The following is a 15,968-nucleotide window of genomic DNA, read 5'->3' on the forward strand; positions in this document are numbered from 1 at the left end:
GGAACCCAGGAGAGCCACGTCTCTGTGTCTCTGTCAATTCAAAAGGGCTTTATTGGCCCTTTTTGGGTAACATATGTTTATATTGACAAAGCGAAATAGATCATAAACAAAGGTGAAATAAACAATAAAAAATTAACAGTAAACATTACACAAAAAAAGTTAAAGGAATAGAGACGTTTCAAATGTCATATTATGTCTGTATACAGTGTTGTAACAATGTGCAAATAGTTAAAGCACAAAAGGGAAAATAAATAAAACATAAATATGGATTTCTCTCTCGCACCTCTATTCAGAGAGAGGGATAATATGAAGGAAAGAGAGCGAGAGAGAGAGAGAGAGAGAGAGAGATGATATGAAAGAGAGGGAGGGGGGGGCACTGGGCTGGCAGCTGCCCCCCCACCACTCCCCCACTCTCTGGACTTAATGAAATACTATTGGTGCATGGCTCCTTTCATCCGTTTAGTCCAGTGAGAGGGTGCTGCTCCTGCTATCCAGAGGGCCAACAGACATGTGTTGAGCTGGACGGACGGACAAACAGACAGACAGAGACCTACTTATTCCCCTTCCTTCATCACATTTCTGCCAAGCTAATATGAAATGATCCAATGCTGCAATTTACTTTACAGAAAGGTTAAAGAGGAACAAGGGACTAGGGGTTTTAAGCTTTGTAATGAGACTACAGAGGAGAAGGGCAAATTAGACAGGAGGAGGTTCAGTGTGTGTGTGTGTTGGGGGGGATATCAAATCTAATTTTATTGGTCACATGCAGATGTTATTGCGGGTGTAGCGGAATGCTTGTGTTCGTAGCTCTGACAGTGCAGTAATATCTAACAATGCACAACAATGCACACAATACACACATCTAAAGTAAAAGAATGTAAATATAAGAAATATATCAATATTAGGATGAGTCATGTCAGAGTGGAATTGACTAAAAGTAGAATAGAATACAGTATATACATATGAGATGAGTAAAGCAGTATGTAAACATTATTAAAGTGACTCGTGTTCCATTATTAAAGTGACCAGTGATTCCATGTCTATGTATATTGGGCAGCAGCCTCTAAGGTGCAGGGTTGAGTAACCGGGTGGTAGCCGGCGAGTGATGGCTATTTAACAGTCTGACGGCCTTGAGATTGAAGCTGTTTTTCAGTCTCTCGTCCCAGCTTTGATGCACCTGTACTGACCTTGCCTTCTGGATGGTAGCGGTGTGAACAGGCCAAGACTCGGCTGGTTGATGTCCTTGATGATCTTTTTCACTTGACACCGGGTGCTGTAGGTGTCCTGGAGGGAAGGCAGTGTGCCCCCGGTGCAGCGTTAGGTAGACCGCACCACCCTCTGGAGAGCCCTTCAGTTGCGGGCAGTGCAGTTGCCGTACCAGGCGGTGATACAGCCCGACAGGATGCTCTCAATTGTGCATCTGTCAAAGTTTGTGAGAGTCTTAGGGGCCAAGCCAAATGTATTCAGCCTCCTACGGTGGAAGAGATGCTGTTGCGCCTTCTTCACCACACTGTCTGTGTTGGTGGACCATTTCAGATCGTCGGTGATGGGTACGCAGAGGAACTTGAAGCTTTTCACCTTCTCCCGCTGATGTGGATAGGGGCGTGCTCTCTCTGCTGTTTCCTGAAGTCCATGATCAGCCCCATCGTTTTGTTGACGTTGAGGGACAGGTTATTGTCCTGGCACCACTCCGCCAGGGCCCTCACCTCCTCCCTGTTGGCTGTCTTGTCATTGCTGGTAATCAGGCACTGTTGTGTTATCTGCAAACTTGATGCCTGAGGCGTGCATGGCCACGCAGTCATGGGTGAACAGGGAGTACAGGAGGGGGCTGAGCACACTCCCTTGTGGAGCCCCTGTGTAGAGGATCAGCAAAGTGGTGTTGTTTCCTATCTTCACCACCTGGGGGCGGCGAGTCCGGAAGTCCAGGACGCAGTTGCACAGGGCTGTGTTCAGAACCAGGGCCCCGAGCTTAATGATGAGCTTGGAGGGTACTATGTTGTTGAAGGTTGAGCTATAGTCAATGAACATCATTCTTCCATAAGTATTCCTCTTGTCCAGATGGGATAGGGCAGTGTGCAGTGTGATGGCGATTGCATCGTCTGTGGATCTATTGGGGCGGTATGCAAATTGAAGTGGGTCTAAGGTGTCAGGTAAGGTGGAGGTGATATGATCATTAACTAGCCTCTCAAAGCACTTCATGATGACAGAAGTGAATGTTACGGGGCGATAGTCATTTAGTTCAGTTACCTTTGATTTTTGGGTACAGGAACAATGGTGGAGATCTAGAAGCAAGTGGGGACAGCAGGCTGGGATAGGGAGGGATTGAATATGTCCGTTAACACTCCAGCTAGCTGGTCTGCGCTCTGAGGACGCGTCTGGGCCGGCAGCCCTGCGAGGGTTAACACGCTTAAATGTCTTATTCACATTGGCCACGGAGAATGAGAGCCCACAGTCCATGTGAGCGGCCCTGTGTTCTCCTCAAAGCGGGTGAAGAAGGTGTTTAGCTTGTCCGGGAGCAAGACGACGGTGTTCACGACGTGGCTGGTTTTCCCTTTGTAGTCCATGATTGTCTGTAGACCCTGCCACATACATCTCGTGTCTGAGCCGTTGACTCCACTTTATCTCTGTACTGACATTTTTCCTGTTTGATTGCCTTATGGAGGGAATAACTACACTGTTTGTATTCAACCATATTCCCAGTCACCTTGCTCGAATGCTGCCATTTATCCACAGTTTCTGATTTGGGTAGGTTTTAACAGTCACCATGGGAACTTCATCCCCTATACACTTCCTGATAAACTCAGTCACCGTGTCAATGTTATTCTCAGAGGCTATCCGGGAAGTTGGAGTAGCAGTGTTCGAGTGTTTAAGCAGCGCAAGTATTACAGTCAATCTGTTGATAGAACTTCGGTAGCATTTTCCTCAAATTTGCTTTGTTAAAATCCCTAACTACAATATATGAGGCTTCAGGATATGTGGTTTCCAGTTTGCACAAAGTCCAGTGTAGTTCCTTGAGGGCCGTCGTGGTATCGGCTTGAGGTGGAATATATATTGCTGTGACTATAACCGAAGAGAATTCTCTTGGGGGGTAATACGGTCGGCATTTGATTGTGAGGTAATTCTAGGTCGGGTGAACAAAATGATTTGAGTTTCTGTACGTTATCACAATCACACCATGAGTAGTTAATCATGAAACATACACCCCCGCCTTCCTTCTTCCCAGAGAGTTTTTTATTCCTGTCTGTGTGATGCACTGAGAACATGTATGGCTGTATGGACAGGGACAGTATATCTAGAGAGAGCCATGATTCCGTGAAACAGAGTATGTTACAATCCCTGATGTCTGTCTGGAAGGAGATCCTCGCCCTCAGCTCGTCTACTTTATTGTCCAGAGACTGAACATTGCCGAGTAATATATACCTCTTCTCCGCCAGCGGAGTCTTGGAGCAGCCTCTGGGATAAGTTCAATTGCACTGGGGAGTATGAACAAAGAATCCAATTCGGGAAAGTAGTATTCCCGGTCATAATGCTGGTGAGTTACCGCCGCTCTGACATCCGAAAGTTATTTCTGGCTGTATGTAATATCATCTCTCTCTAATAATGTAACACACAAAAAAAACAAATACAGCAAAGTTGCTTAGGAGCTAGAAGCAGAGCTTCCCTGTCTGTCGGCGCCATCATGCGTGTGTGTTACTGAACAGGACAAGGGAATAGAGCACAGAACTAGGAACACAGTGGCTCATTTAAAGTGTCTAATTTATCTCCCTCTCTCCCTCCATCTCTCTCTCTCCTACCCTTTTTCGCTCTCTCTTTCTCTCTCTCTAGACTCGTCCTTCCGGTACACAGGTAGTCCAGACAGTCTGCGTTCCCGTGCCCCTATGATAACCCCTGACCTTGAGAGTGGGGTCAAAGTGTGGCACCTTGTCAAGAACCACGAGCATGGAGACCAGAAGGAGGGAGACCGCGGCAGCAAGATGGTCTCCGAGATATACCTGACCAGGCTGCTGGCCACCAAGGTAACCCCCAGCTTACAAACGTCTTTATGTAACAAGCATTGTCCCTCCATATTTCAATTATACTACAGTAGTTTACTTTCAGTCACAGTGGTTTTGTTTTACATAAATTGTACTAAGTGACTGGTGGTACAATCCTGCATTTTGGATCCAGTGGCGAATGAGAGACTTTCATCTGCTTAGGTTATTGCCTATTCATTTAGGAAATCAGTTATTGTTGAGTGAGTTTATGTATGTCTGACCTGGTGTTGCCATTGTTTTTACCCAGGGTACACTGCAGAAGTTTGTGGACGACCTGTTTGAGACGTTGTTCAGTACCGTCCACCGGGGTAGCGCCCTGCCCCTCGCCATCAAATACATGTTTGACTTCCTGGACGAGCAGGCGGACAAACACGGCATCCACGACCAAGATGTCCGCCACACGTGGAAGAGCAACTGGTGAGGAACCTGGAGGATGTAGAGTAGGAATGATAGGATTCATCAATAGGATGTATAATGTAGGATGTGATGTGTATCAATCAGAGGATGAGTCATCGGTAAGAAACTTTCCAAAATATAACAGTACTGGATTCTGCCTCTCTGGAGTTAAGAGCCTGAAGCTCCTCCAGCCAGCACTTTAGTGACCCAGAAATAGGAGAGAAATACGGTACTGATAGTTAGTGGATTCTGACTCAGTGCTTTCATGACCCAGAGAGTGAAGAACAACACTGAGAGGGGATTCTGACCGACTCATTTCTGTGCCCTCTCTCTCTCTCTCTCTCTCTCTCTCTCTCTCTCTCTCTCTCTCTCTCTCTCTCTCTCTCTCTCTCTCTCTCTCTCTCTCTCTCTCTCTCTCTCTCTCTCTCTCTCTCTCTCTCTCTCTCTCTCTCTCTCTCTCTCTCTCTCTCTCTCTCTCTCTCTCTCTCTCAGTCTCCCGCTGCGGTTCTGGGTAAACGTGATCAAGAACCCTCAGTTTGTGTTTGACATCCACAAGAGCAGCATCACGGACGCCTGTCTGTCTGTGGTGGCCCAGACCTTCATGGACTCCTGCTCCACGTCAGAGCACCGCCTGGGCAAGGACTCGCCCTCCAACAAGCTGCTGTACGCTAAAGACATCCCCAACTACAAGAGCTGGGTGGAGAGGTGAGTGAGACAAAATATACACAAACAATTCTATTTCCTTGTTTTCTTACCGCTCATAAACTATTTTGGTCCTGGATACACTTGCAGTATGTTTAAGCAATAAGGCCTGAGAGGGTGTGGTATATGGCCAATATACCACGGCTAGGGCTGTTCAGCCTTTAGCCGTGGTATATTGGCCATATACAGTGGCAAGAAAAAGTATGTGAACCCTTACCTGGATTCCTGCATAAATTGGTCATAAAATTTGATCTGATCTTCATCTAAATCGCAACAATAGACAAACAAAGTCTACTTATACTAATAACACACACATGATTGTATTTTTCTTGTTTATATTGAATCCATAATTTAAACATTCACAGTGTAGGTTGGAAAAAAATGACTTCCCCAAAACCTAATTGTAGTCAGGACTCAGCTAACCTGGAGTCCAATCAATGAGATGAGATTGGAGACGTTGTTTAGAGCTGCCCTGCCCTATAAAAAACACCCATTTGAGTTTGCTATTCACAAGAAGCATTGCCTGATGTGAACCATGCCTCAAACAAAAGAGATCTCAGAAGACCTAAGATTAACTTGCATAAAGCTGGAAAGGGTTACAAAAGTATCTCTAAAGCCTTGATGTTCATCAGTCCATGGTAAGACAAATTGACGATAAATGGAGAATGTCCAACACTGTTGCTACTCTCCCTAGGGGTGGCTATCCTGCAAAGGTGACTGCAAGAGCACAGCGCAGAATTCTCAGTGAGGTTAAGACGAATCCTAGAGTGTCAGCTAAAGACTTACAGAAATCTCTGGAACATGCTAACATCTCTGTTGACAAGTCTACGATACGTAAAACACTAAACAAGAATTGTGTTCATGGGAGGACACCACGGAAGAAGCCACTGCTCTCCAAAAAAACCATTGCTGCATGTCTGAAGTTTGCAAAAGTCCACCTGGATGTTCCACAGCGCTACTGGAAAAATATCCTGTGGACAGATGAAAGGAAGGAGCACACAACACTATGTGTGGAGAAAAAAGGCACAGCAACATCAACACTTCATCCCAACTCTAATGTATGGTGGAGGGAGCATCATGGTTTGGGGCTGCTTTGTTGCCTCGGGGCCTGGACAACTTGCTATCATCGACGGAAAAACTAATTCTCAAGTTTATCAAAGCCTTCCATTCTCCTGAAAAAGGTCATCTGTCCGCCAATTGAAGCTCAACAGAAGTTGGGTGACGCAACTGGACAATGACCCAAAACACAGAAGTAAATCAACAACAGAAGAAAATACATCCTGACCTCAACCAGATTGAGATGCTGTGGCATGACCTCAAGAGAGCGGTTCACACCAGACATTCCAAGAATATTGCTGAACTGAAATAGTTTTGTAAAGAGGAATGGTCTAAAATGGTCTTCCTCTTGACCGTTCTACAGAAAACATTTGGTTGAGCTTGTTGCCGGCAAAGAAAGGTCAATCAGTTATTACGTCCAAGCATTCACATACTTTTCCCACCCTGCACTGTGAAGATTTACATTGTGTTCATTAAAGACATGAAAACGTATAATTGGTTGTGTGTTAATAGTTTAAACAGACTGTGTTTGTCTTGTTGTGACCCAGATGAAGATCAGATCAAATTTTATGAACAATTTATGCAGAAATCCAGGTAATTCCAAAGGGTTCACATACTTTTTCACATATGTACACCACAGGAGGTTGGTGGCACCTTAATTGGGGAGGACGGGCTCGTGGTAATGGTTGGAGCGCAGTAAGTTGAATGACATCAAACATGTGGTTGATGTCATTCCATTCCCTGCTTTCCAGCCATTATTATGAGCCGTCCTCCCCTCAGCAGCCTCCTGTGATGAGGCTTAACGTTCCGGTAAAGAATTCTGGTGTCGATTGTTTCAGCTCTGCATGTTGAAACTGAGTGCCGCCCCCTGTGTGTGCCTGCAGGTACTACGCGGACATTAACCGTCTGCCGGCCATCAGTGACCAGGACATGAACGCCTACCTGGCAGAGCAGGCCAGGCTCCACTCCACAGAGTTTAACATGCTCAGTGCTCTCAACGAGATCTACTCCTATGTCTCCAAATACAGCGAGGAGGTGAGTCCTGACACACTGCAATAATTGCCATTCTTTCAACAGGCGAGGCCATGCTACAGCCTTATCAACTCTCCTCTTCAGTCTAGTCTAGTTCATGGTCATTCCTAACTCATTTAGAGGGTTTCAACAACTTTCAGAGATGCCAAGAGCTTCTCTGATCTGATGGTATTCGTCACAAAGAACCATACACCCCCGCCCCCGCCGCCGCCGCCACGGCCAAGTCATACAACCCATCCTAAGTGCCATATGTCCTGGGCCACAGAGAGTTGTGGGTGGATGATATGTGGAGGAGAGACAGGAACAGTGGCTGTACAAGCAGCTCAGCATGCTACTCCATCCCCTGAGTGGTGTGAAGGAACACAGCCCTGTTCTCTCTCTCTCTCGCTCGCTCGCTCTCTCTTTCTTTCTCTGTGGCTCTCTTGAGCAGAATCAAGACGTGGAGAGGGGGGGTTGAGGGAAAGAAAGAGAATGAGAGAGAGAGAGAGAGGGCAAAGAGAGAGAGAAAAGTTGGGAGAAAATTAGAGAGACCGATGGGAGAGTGCGACAAAGAAGAGACGGCGGAGAGCGAGAGAGAAAAGCTTCTGTAATGGAGACATTCCGGCTGTAATGTCAGCATCTCTTCTGGGAGCCATTAGTCTGCCCTTATTGAGGCTCCATTCACAAGACGGGGAGCCCACTCCCTCTTCTCTCACCCTTTCTATTCCATCTATCCTTCTCTCTTTCACTCTCTCCTCTGTGTTTCTCTCGTCTCTCTCTCTTCTTCCCCATCTGCCCTAAGAGCTTGAAGCTGCTGCCGCTGGAGCTAGTGTTCACTTCTCCTCTCTCTTTTTACCTCTCAGAGACCACCGCTTTTACTCCCACTCTCTTTCTCGCACTTTCTTCCCACTTTGTCTCTTTTTCTTTTATCCCACGCTCTTCCCCCACCTCAAGCTTTCTTTCTCTCACACAGACACAGACAGACACACACACACACACACTCATGCCTTCTCCCTGTCTCTCCTCTTCTCTAGCTCTCTCTCCTGGGCACAGTGCTAAGGCCCTTATCGTTGGCCGTCATCAGTTGTTTGTTCCATGCCTGGCTCCCTGTGTGGCCCCTCTAGCGGGCTAGCGCAGTGCTAAATGGATTTTGGTGATGGCGGAGGGAGGGAGGGATGGAGGGAGGGAGCTGTGCCTGCATACAGCACAACAGATTCATAATAGATTGGTATGAGGGGGAGAGGCTCCGCTGGGCTCTGCTCTGCCAGCTCTAAGAGCACTTAGGCAGATGAGAGGGAGACAACAGGCAGGGAGGCAGGTAGTGTACTATGGGACAGGCTGCCGGAGCTATGTGCAGACCTTAAGAGAAACTAGTCTTTGTTTATGTCCCCACTAGGGTAGCCTAGTGGTTAGAGCGTTGGACTAGTAACCGGAAGGTTGCAAGTTAAAATCCCCGAGCTGACAAGGTAAAAATCTGTTGTTCTGCCCCTGAACAGGCAGTTAACCCACTGTTCCTAGGCTGTCATTGAAAATAAGAATTTGTTCTTAACTGACTTGCCTAGTAAAATAAAGGTTTAAAAAAAATGTCCCCATAATGTTTTCACCTCAACACCTTTTCTTGCCCACTGCTCACAATCACATACAGTCCATGTCGGTCATGTAGAAAGGGGAGAGCTGTGCGGCATTAGCATTGGTCCGCAGCTTTAATCAATGTCACTTTATATCCACTCACTGTGTGGCATAACTCGTACCAGTGATCTTATTGGCTGTTGTTTCTCCTGTTTGATATGAGCACATGAAAAAGCACCGCCCGGCTGCCGCGTTGTCACCCTGGCGTGCATACAGCGTGTTGTGACTCTGTGTGACACCGCAGACAGCAGAGAGGAGACCATGTCGGATTCCACGTTGAACAGCTTGACAAATGCCCACGTTTACAGAGGGACAAAAGAATAAGACAGGGCATAACACCAGTTGGATTCCTCCGTTATTGTGCCACTCTCTCTGACAGAGACAATTCTATTTCCTCTTTGATGTTATAGTAAGGAAATATCAATCACACACGATCCCACCCATCCAACAAAGCATACTCTAAGCCAGTTGACATACAATGGGCATTATGTAAGTCAATACAACTTAATGTATTCCCTCAGGGGCATTTAAGAAAAGCCAAATAACAAATGTCAACTTCCTCAACACATAATACTGTAAACAGACCACAGACAACACATTCCTCAATACAGCTGTATGTCTTCCCTGGGTTGAGTGTGGCACTGAAGCATGTTGTTGTCCTGGGTTCACAGTAGGCTGACTTCCTAGTTTGAGTGTGTTAGGAATGACAGTAAAGCATGTTGTTGTCTTGTCTCCCCCCCCCCCCCCCTCCCAGATCACCATGGCCCTGGAGCAGGACGAGCAGGCTAAGAAACAGCGTCTGGCCTACAAGGTGGAGCAGCTCATCTCAGCCATGTCCCTGGAAAGCTGAGACAGACCACGGGATTGGACGACTGGACCGGCCCGGGATATCCATCAGCCACAGCCACCCAACCAACAGTCCCGATACTCACAGTGGGGGGTGGGGGGGGACAGGGGACAGGGACAACCAACCACCACTGACCTGGGACCTTTTAAATCCAGAAATAAGAGTTGTTGTTTTTTTAAATCAAATTTTCTTCCTACGCCATACTGCCACCAACTCCAAAAGACTCCATAGGCTCTGGAGACATGGGTGGTGATGATGATGTACGGTGGGGCGACCACAGACCTTCATAAAGGCTACATGGCATCTTTCTTTCCAGCTGATACTATTTTGGGTTTGACGGGCAGTGTGGTGTGTGTGTGTGTGTGTGTGTGTATAGCCCTGGAGGAGAGATATGTTGAGAGAAGGAACGAACAGAGGGGAGATGTTATAGCCAGATACACTCTCCCTGTCTGCTGAAAACTCACATTAGAGACGATGTAAGAAAAATAGCTAGCGAAAGTGATAAACACTTCTCCTGATGGATTCCAGAGATATTGTTGCTGAGTTTTGCTTCCAAAAATATCTGCTTTATTTTTGTATGTGTACATTTTGATCTTTATCAGTTGCAGTGGAAACATCTTCCTCTTGTTACATACATGGACATTGCTGTGCTGTACAAAGGCATAGGTTGCATTATAACACATCTTATAGGGTGCCGTGGCCATCAGAAAGTCATGGTTCTAATGTCATGTCATGTCCTGTCCTGCTCTCTGTTCTCCTCAGACAGCATTACCATTCGTTATCAACATGATACTCCAGACCAAGTGGACAGAACCCAGCTCTGACTGTAAACCCATCAGCCCTGTACAGGAACCCCCAAAACGCATTCCGCATCGTACGGAGACCGGACCTCCTCTGAGGCGGTCAAAGTTCAACCAGCATGCTTATCGACCCCAAACCCCCTGTACCCTGTGTGATAGGAGGAGATCCACAGGCCCACAGAGCGTTATCTCATAAGGACAACAACAACCAGCATCCCACTGGTTTCTGGAAGACTCTCCTCTGCAGTAACGCCGTCTGTATGTACTGTGAATGTACAAATGCTGATGGGTCTTTTTCATTTGAGTATGTTTTTTAAAACAAATAGGAGTTAGTTGAACAGAACTTTAATGGCAAGATAGATGGCCAACTGAACATTCGTCCAAGTCCCTTTAACCCTGTCACCATCATTTACCCTGCTACCAAATCCTCTATCTCTACCGTAAGAGGGTGTGTACTCTACCGTCTGTATTGTAGCCGTAGTTGCCGTGGCTACGCTGCTCTTAACGTACAAATACCATAATATACTGGAGACTAGATTCTAGAGTCTGCCAAGCTGGGGACTGAGGCTGGCGGCAGGAGTGAAAACACTCCATTATATAACCTCTGTTTGTATCGCTTTAGGGGGACCGGATCAAGTGTGTGTGTAAAACTTGCATGCATCGTATCACATGTCAGAAGAAGTGTTTTCAAGGTCCATCTTTGTTTGTTTTTGTACGTGCCAATGGATCAGGCCTCGCTGGAGACGGCCAGCGGCTAAATGCTAGCGAACTTAGTTTTCTACCCAACTATGTACCAGCAACGTCTTTCCAAATGAGAATAAGAGAAAGCCTTTGTAGTGCCAAAAGATCCCGTGGTTTTAAATGATTCATCGGTTAATGCTTTACAGCGGGGGCCGTCCAAGCCCTCGAACTGAAGTAAAGAGCCTGTGGAGCCGTGCTCACGTAACTGAAAGCTTGTGAACCAGCAGCAGGTACGAAAGCAGGACAGTAGCAGGCTCGGGAGAGAGACAGCTCTGTAAAATATATAGTGACTTGTCGAAAAGTTGTCGTCCTTTTTTTTTCTTTTTTGTCAAGAAGGAAATATCTGAACTGCTTGCATGGTCAAAAGAGGATATAAACATCAAAGACAATGTGTGTTACAGTACCAGGTAGACCTTTGGTAAGATTGGATTGTCCTGTACCTAATTTAACCCATTTATGAAAGGATAGATAAGAGGGAACCTTCATGTTCCCATCCTAGCTGGATGACAGCATACTGTAGATTCTTTCTGCTCGGTTGAATGACCACCACCATTCTGTTTTCTCCAGACTTCTTTGTTGGCTCACTGTTTACATCAAGTACTTGAAACTAGGTCGCATTACACAGTGAACAGTATGAGGCAATGATTTATGGAGGGAGAGAGCATAACGCCAATGTTAATGGATGTGCTTGTTTTGTCTGTGGCTTTAGAGCACCAAGCTAACCAACCAACCATCAAAACCACTGAGTGCTCCTGACTGGTCTTCACATCAACACTAATCCACCGCCTCTGTTGGCACCGTTTTGTTGAAATTGGCCCGGTCCTTTTGCCACGGTGTGTAAAGACCTGTTGAGAAGGATATAGGGAAGGTGAGGAGGTCATGGCCTGTTGCTGTACGGGAAGGCAGTGCTTCAGCCGTCTCGCCAGAGATGTTTGAAGAGTAGGTGCTCAGTCAGAAATGAGAACGAGAGAGAGAGAGAAACCCTTTTAGCTCTAGTTTCCTGCTCCCGGGCTTTGAAGCAGTGCTTTGATCTGAGTGTAGTCGTGTGCAGAGTGTGATCAGAAGATGAAAAAACACATCAAAAACAGGCATAGAGAAAGTCAAGGCGATCACATGATTGACATGGTGTTAATGCGTCCTGCCAGGATGTCTGGCTGTTGGCCCCCTGCTACACAAATATCTATAGGTACACTTTAAATACAGACACACGCTCAAACACCAATGTGAAGCATCCGCCGTTGAACAATGGTGTCATCCCAGCTGTTCTCTTCCTCTCATCCAAGAGAACCAAGCCCCTCTCATGCCTCATATTTGCTTGTCTGTGTTCTGGTGCCTTTTATATTCCATGTGATGAAACCTCCTATACTATGTGTTCCACTCTGTCCGTTTGGCTTGATAAGGATGGGGTAAATTAAAATGAAATGGGGTAAATTAAACAGAGAGGCATAGTTTGACTGAAACAAAGTTAGTTTTTTCTCTTGAGGGACCATTGCTTAATGTTCTGTTTTTGACTTGTCTTTATTTTTCATAAACTGCCATTTCATTTAACCATCGAATCCAACCTCGTCTTCTGGCCAGCATGCTATAGCACCATGACCTTGCTCGTTTCTACATGATGATTATTATATCTTATTAGAAGTCTTAACTCACTGCTGGCTGCACCTTCCGTTTTGTGAAAGAGATTTGAATGAATTGTAAACAGATTGATTTCATACTGTACACTTTGGAGAGGATGAGGACAGAAACGAAAAGGTGAAAGTTATCATTACGTTTTGTTTTCCATTCCGCAGCTCAGAATTTGAATCTCACAGCCAGTTAATTGTCTCTGAGATATATTGCAGTTGATGCACGTCGAGGATGATTAAAATGGCAACGTCCATTTCCGCGACAGAAGAGGCGGAGCCTAATTGAAGAAGATACAGTATGTTGTGTACTTTTTTTTTTTACTCTTGGCTTACGTGGTGGCAAAGTGATGGGTCTACTGGCATGCTTCATTACTTACAGGAAAACAAGACAATAATTCACCTTTTTCCTTTTCTCATGTCACCAGTCGGGGGAATCGAAAAGTCAACTATTATTCTCAAGGCAGAAGTATCAATATGAAATGAATAACCTTCTTCCATTCTAAACACAACACAATGTAGACAACCCTTTGTAGACACTGGAGTTCTGTAATTTGGTATATACAAATGACGATAATAATAATAATGGCTGTCTGTTCTTGTTGTTTTATAAAAGTGCTGTGAAAATTCTAAGAAAGTTTAAAGTATTTAAAGTTGTTCTCGTTTTATTTTTTTTATGATTTTTTTTTGCTTAGGTTTTGTTATGATAATATATTATTGTGTACCTATTGTAAATATGAAGCACCTATTTTGCAAGCCAGGAATTCACTTTTTACTGTTGTTATATATAAATAAACTTTGCTGGTTAAAAAAAAACACATAGAGCTGAAATACACTGCCTTGTCTCGTTGACATTAGAAGGAACGAACTGCCTCAGTAGGATCAGACCAGGATAATCCTTTCCAAGCATACTGTAGGTGTTAGCTACTGTATAACAAATAGAGAGAGGTATTCAGAAGTAGGTGTTATCCAATAATGTTTTGGATGACGATGGAACTGCCTAACATTGGTCAAATTCCTGGCTTGACAGTTGATATTGCTACTGTGGTAGATTCCTATAGTAGCCTAGCCACTCCACTTTATGCCATTGCCCCAGGCCATCAGCCTACAGGGAACAAAGTGCTGCTTTCTCTCATTCATCCCATTTAGCCTGGGTTATTCCTGGGATTTAATCTAAACCCTGCCATCAATGGACACACACACTGAGGCTAGCCACTTAGCCGCTAACAAGATAACCCATCAATGGACACACACACACTGAGGCTAGCCGCTAACAAGATAACCCATCAATGGAAAACACACACTGAGGCTAGCCGCTTAGCCGCTAACAAGATAACCCATCAATGGACACTCACGCCGTGGCTCTTAACAAGATAACCCATGCCTCTAATATGGAGAAGTGCAAACGTTTGTCTTCTTCATACAGCAACATTGACTCAGGCTGCACAATCCTCCACAACACCGGGGATGGAAGAATCCCATTAGGATGGTAATAGATGGCCCCCGGCTAGTTTGATGCTGAGGTTGACCACGCTGCTCCTGTCTGTCCCTATTAACCCACCAATATGAGTGCCTGAAAAAGCCATAGTAGGGCTCTAACGTAAAATATTTTGGCTACCTATCTAACTGGAGACCCAGGACAATAGTTGCTTATCTTAAACCGGCCCACCTCTTAAAAGGTGGTGCTCCTACTATGGCCCTCCGAGACGGATATGAACCACCAGCGCTTGGTTGTTAAATAACACAGATTATGGTACAGTACCTCTAACCCTCCGTGAATAAGTCCCTCCGACTGCCACGGTTGGGGGTCCGTGTGTAATATGCAGGCGTAGTCATAACTCAGCACCTGCAGTCCAGAAGATCTTCGTCATCCTCTTCATCACTATTCAGCCAGACTGTAAGTGTAAAGACAGGCTAGGCAGCTGGCTGGATATTTGACCTGGTTTTCTGTGCTGAGGAAACTCCAGACAAGGTGGGAGACTGGGGTGGAAGGATCTTCACATTCATGAATGAATGAAAACAGGATGTCTCACGCTTTGCAGAGGTATTTCATTCATTCTGCATTTTTTTCTGATTGCAACAGACTAGAAACAATACATCTGAATCCGTCACTTGCACATTACGTGAGATGAGTCAGTGCTGGTGGTTTGGTCCCTAACCGTTAGAGATATGGATCCAGGTAATTGGCTCTGGCTCATCTGATCCAGCTCTGTGTAACTGAGATCTTTGGCTGAAGGTGAGGTGTCAGCAGCTCTAAGCGGATCCTCAGTGGGATGGGACTCAGATATACTTTATCCCCCATACCCCATCCCCATATCCCCCAGCCACCCAGCCCCAACCTTATCCCCCATACCCCAGCCCAAACTCCAACCTCTATCCCCTAGCCCCACGGCAGGCTACTCCCATCCCCAATTCCCTATCCCCCAGCCCCTGGGCCACCCCCTGCTCCTACCTCCAGTATTTCCTAAGGGGAGGGCTAATCCCCACAGTGCTGTAATCCTGTACTGATGAGACCAATTCAAACCCACATGGGACTTAATGCCCTGTAATGCCTTTACAAGGATGTTGCGTAAAGCTGGCATTCCATTTGTTCTGGGTGGGATTCCCTGCTAGGATTACAAGACAAATTCTCAAATAATTAATGCAAGATGGCACAAAGGGTAGGCTATGATATTTCAACCTGGTTTGTGATGCATGGGATATTAACTTCAATATGAAACCAAACCAGACCCTTCTACTCTATGTACCTTGATAGCTATTGCCAAACAACTTTGGGTTACTATTGCTCCTTTTGTTTGGGTCGCATTGCCTTGGAATCCTAATTCAGGGAGGCCTTGAAGCACTGTGGCACTGTACTTAACACCAGTCACCTGCCTGCCACCTTACAGAACTAGAGTGCACAGTGCTCGGCACACGCGTTGTTGCTAATTGTATATTCCCACTGACACTCGGGATTACTGCTGAACGTTTCTTGCATGACAGCAAACCGAACAGCTAAGACAGAGTTCCCTGTGTGTGTTCCGGGGATTTCTCAGTCAAAGCACTCGGATCATTGAGGGAAGTGGATCTGGCCTGTTTAACTTTGCATAAGACTCCTCCACTCCCATGTCCATGGCTATCAACTCTCACT

The 15,968-nt window shown here is 45.8% G+C and overlaps 1 protein-coding gene across 1 annotated transcript in view; it reads left to right on the plus strand.

Moving 5' to 3' along the window:
• The window catches only part of LOC135528346 (plexin-A2-like), a 326,345-nt gene extending 312,676 nt beyond the window's left edge, over window positions 1-13,669 (plus strand). Inside the window, exons 28-32 of the mRNA XM_064957364.1 lie at window positions 3,826-4,016; window positions 4,282-4,451; window positions 4,923-5,135; window positions 7,073-7,223; window positions 9,583-13,669. Coding sequence (XP_064813436.1) covers window positions 3,826-4,016; window positions 4,282-4,451; window positions 4,923-5,135; window positions 7,073-7,223; window positions 9,583-9,678 — 821 coding nt within the window. The 3' untranslated portion in view covers window positions 9,679-13,669. The remainder of the gene's footprint in view (window positions 1-3,825; window positions 4,017-4,281; window positions 4,452-4,922; window positions 5,136-7,072; window positions 7,224-9,582) is intronic.
• Window positions 13,670-15,968: the final 2,299 nt, after the last annotated feature.

This window comes from Oncorhynchus masou, chromosome 33 (genome assembly GCF_036934945.1).
Source record: "Oncorhynchus masou masou isolate Uvic2021 chromosome 33, UVic_Omas_1.1, whole genome shotgun sequence".
Lineage (NCBI taxonomy): Eukaryota > Metazoa > Chordata > Actinopteri > Salmoniformes > Salmonidae > Oncorhynchus > Oncorhynchus masou.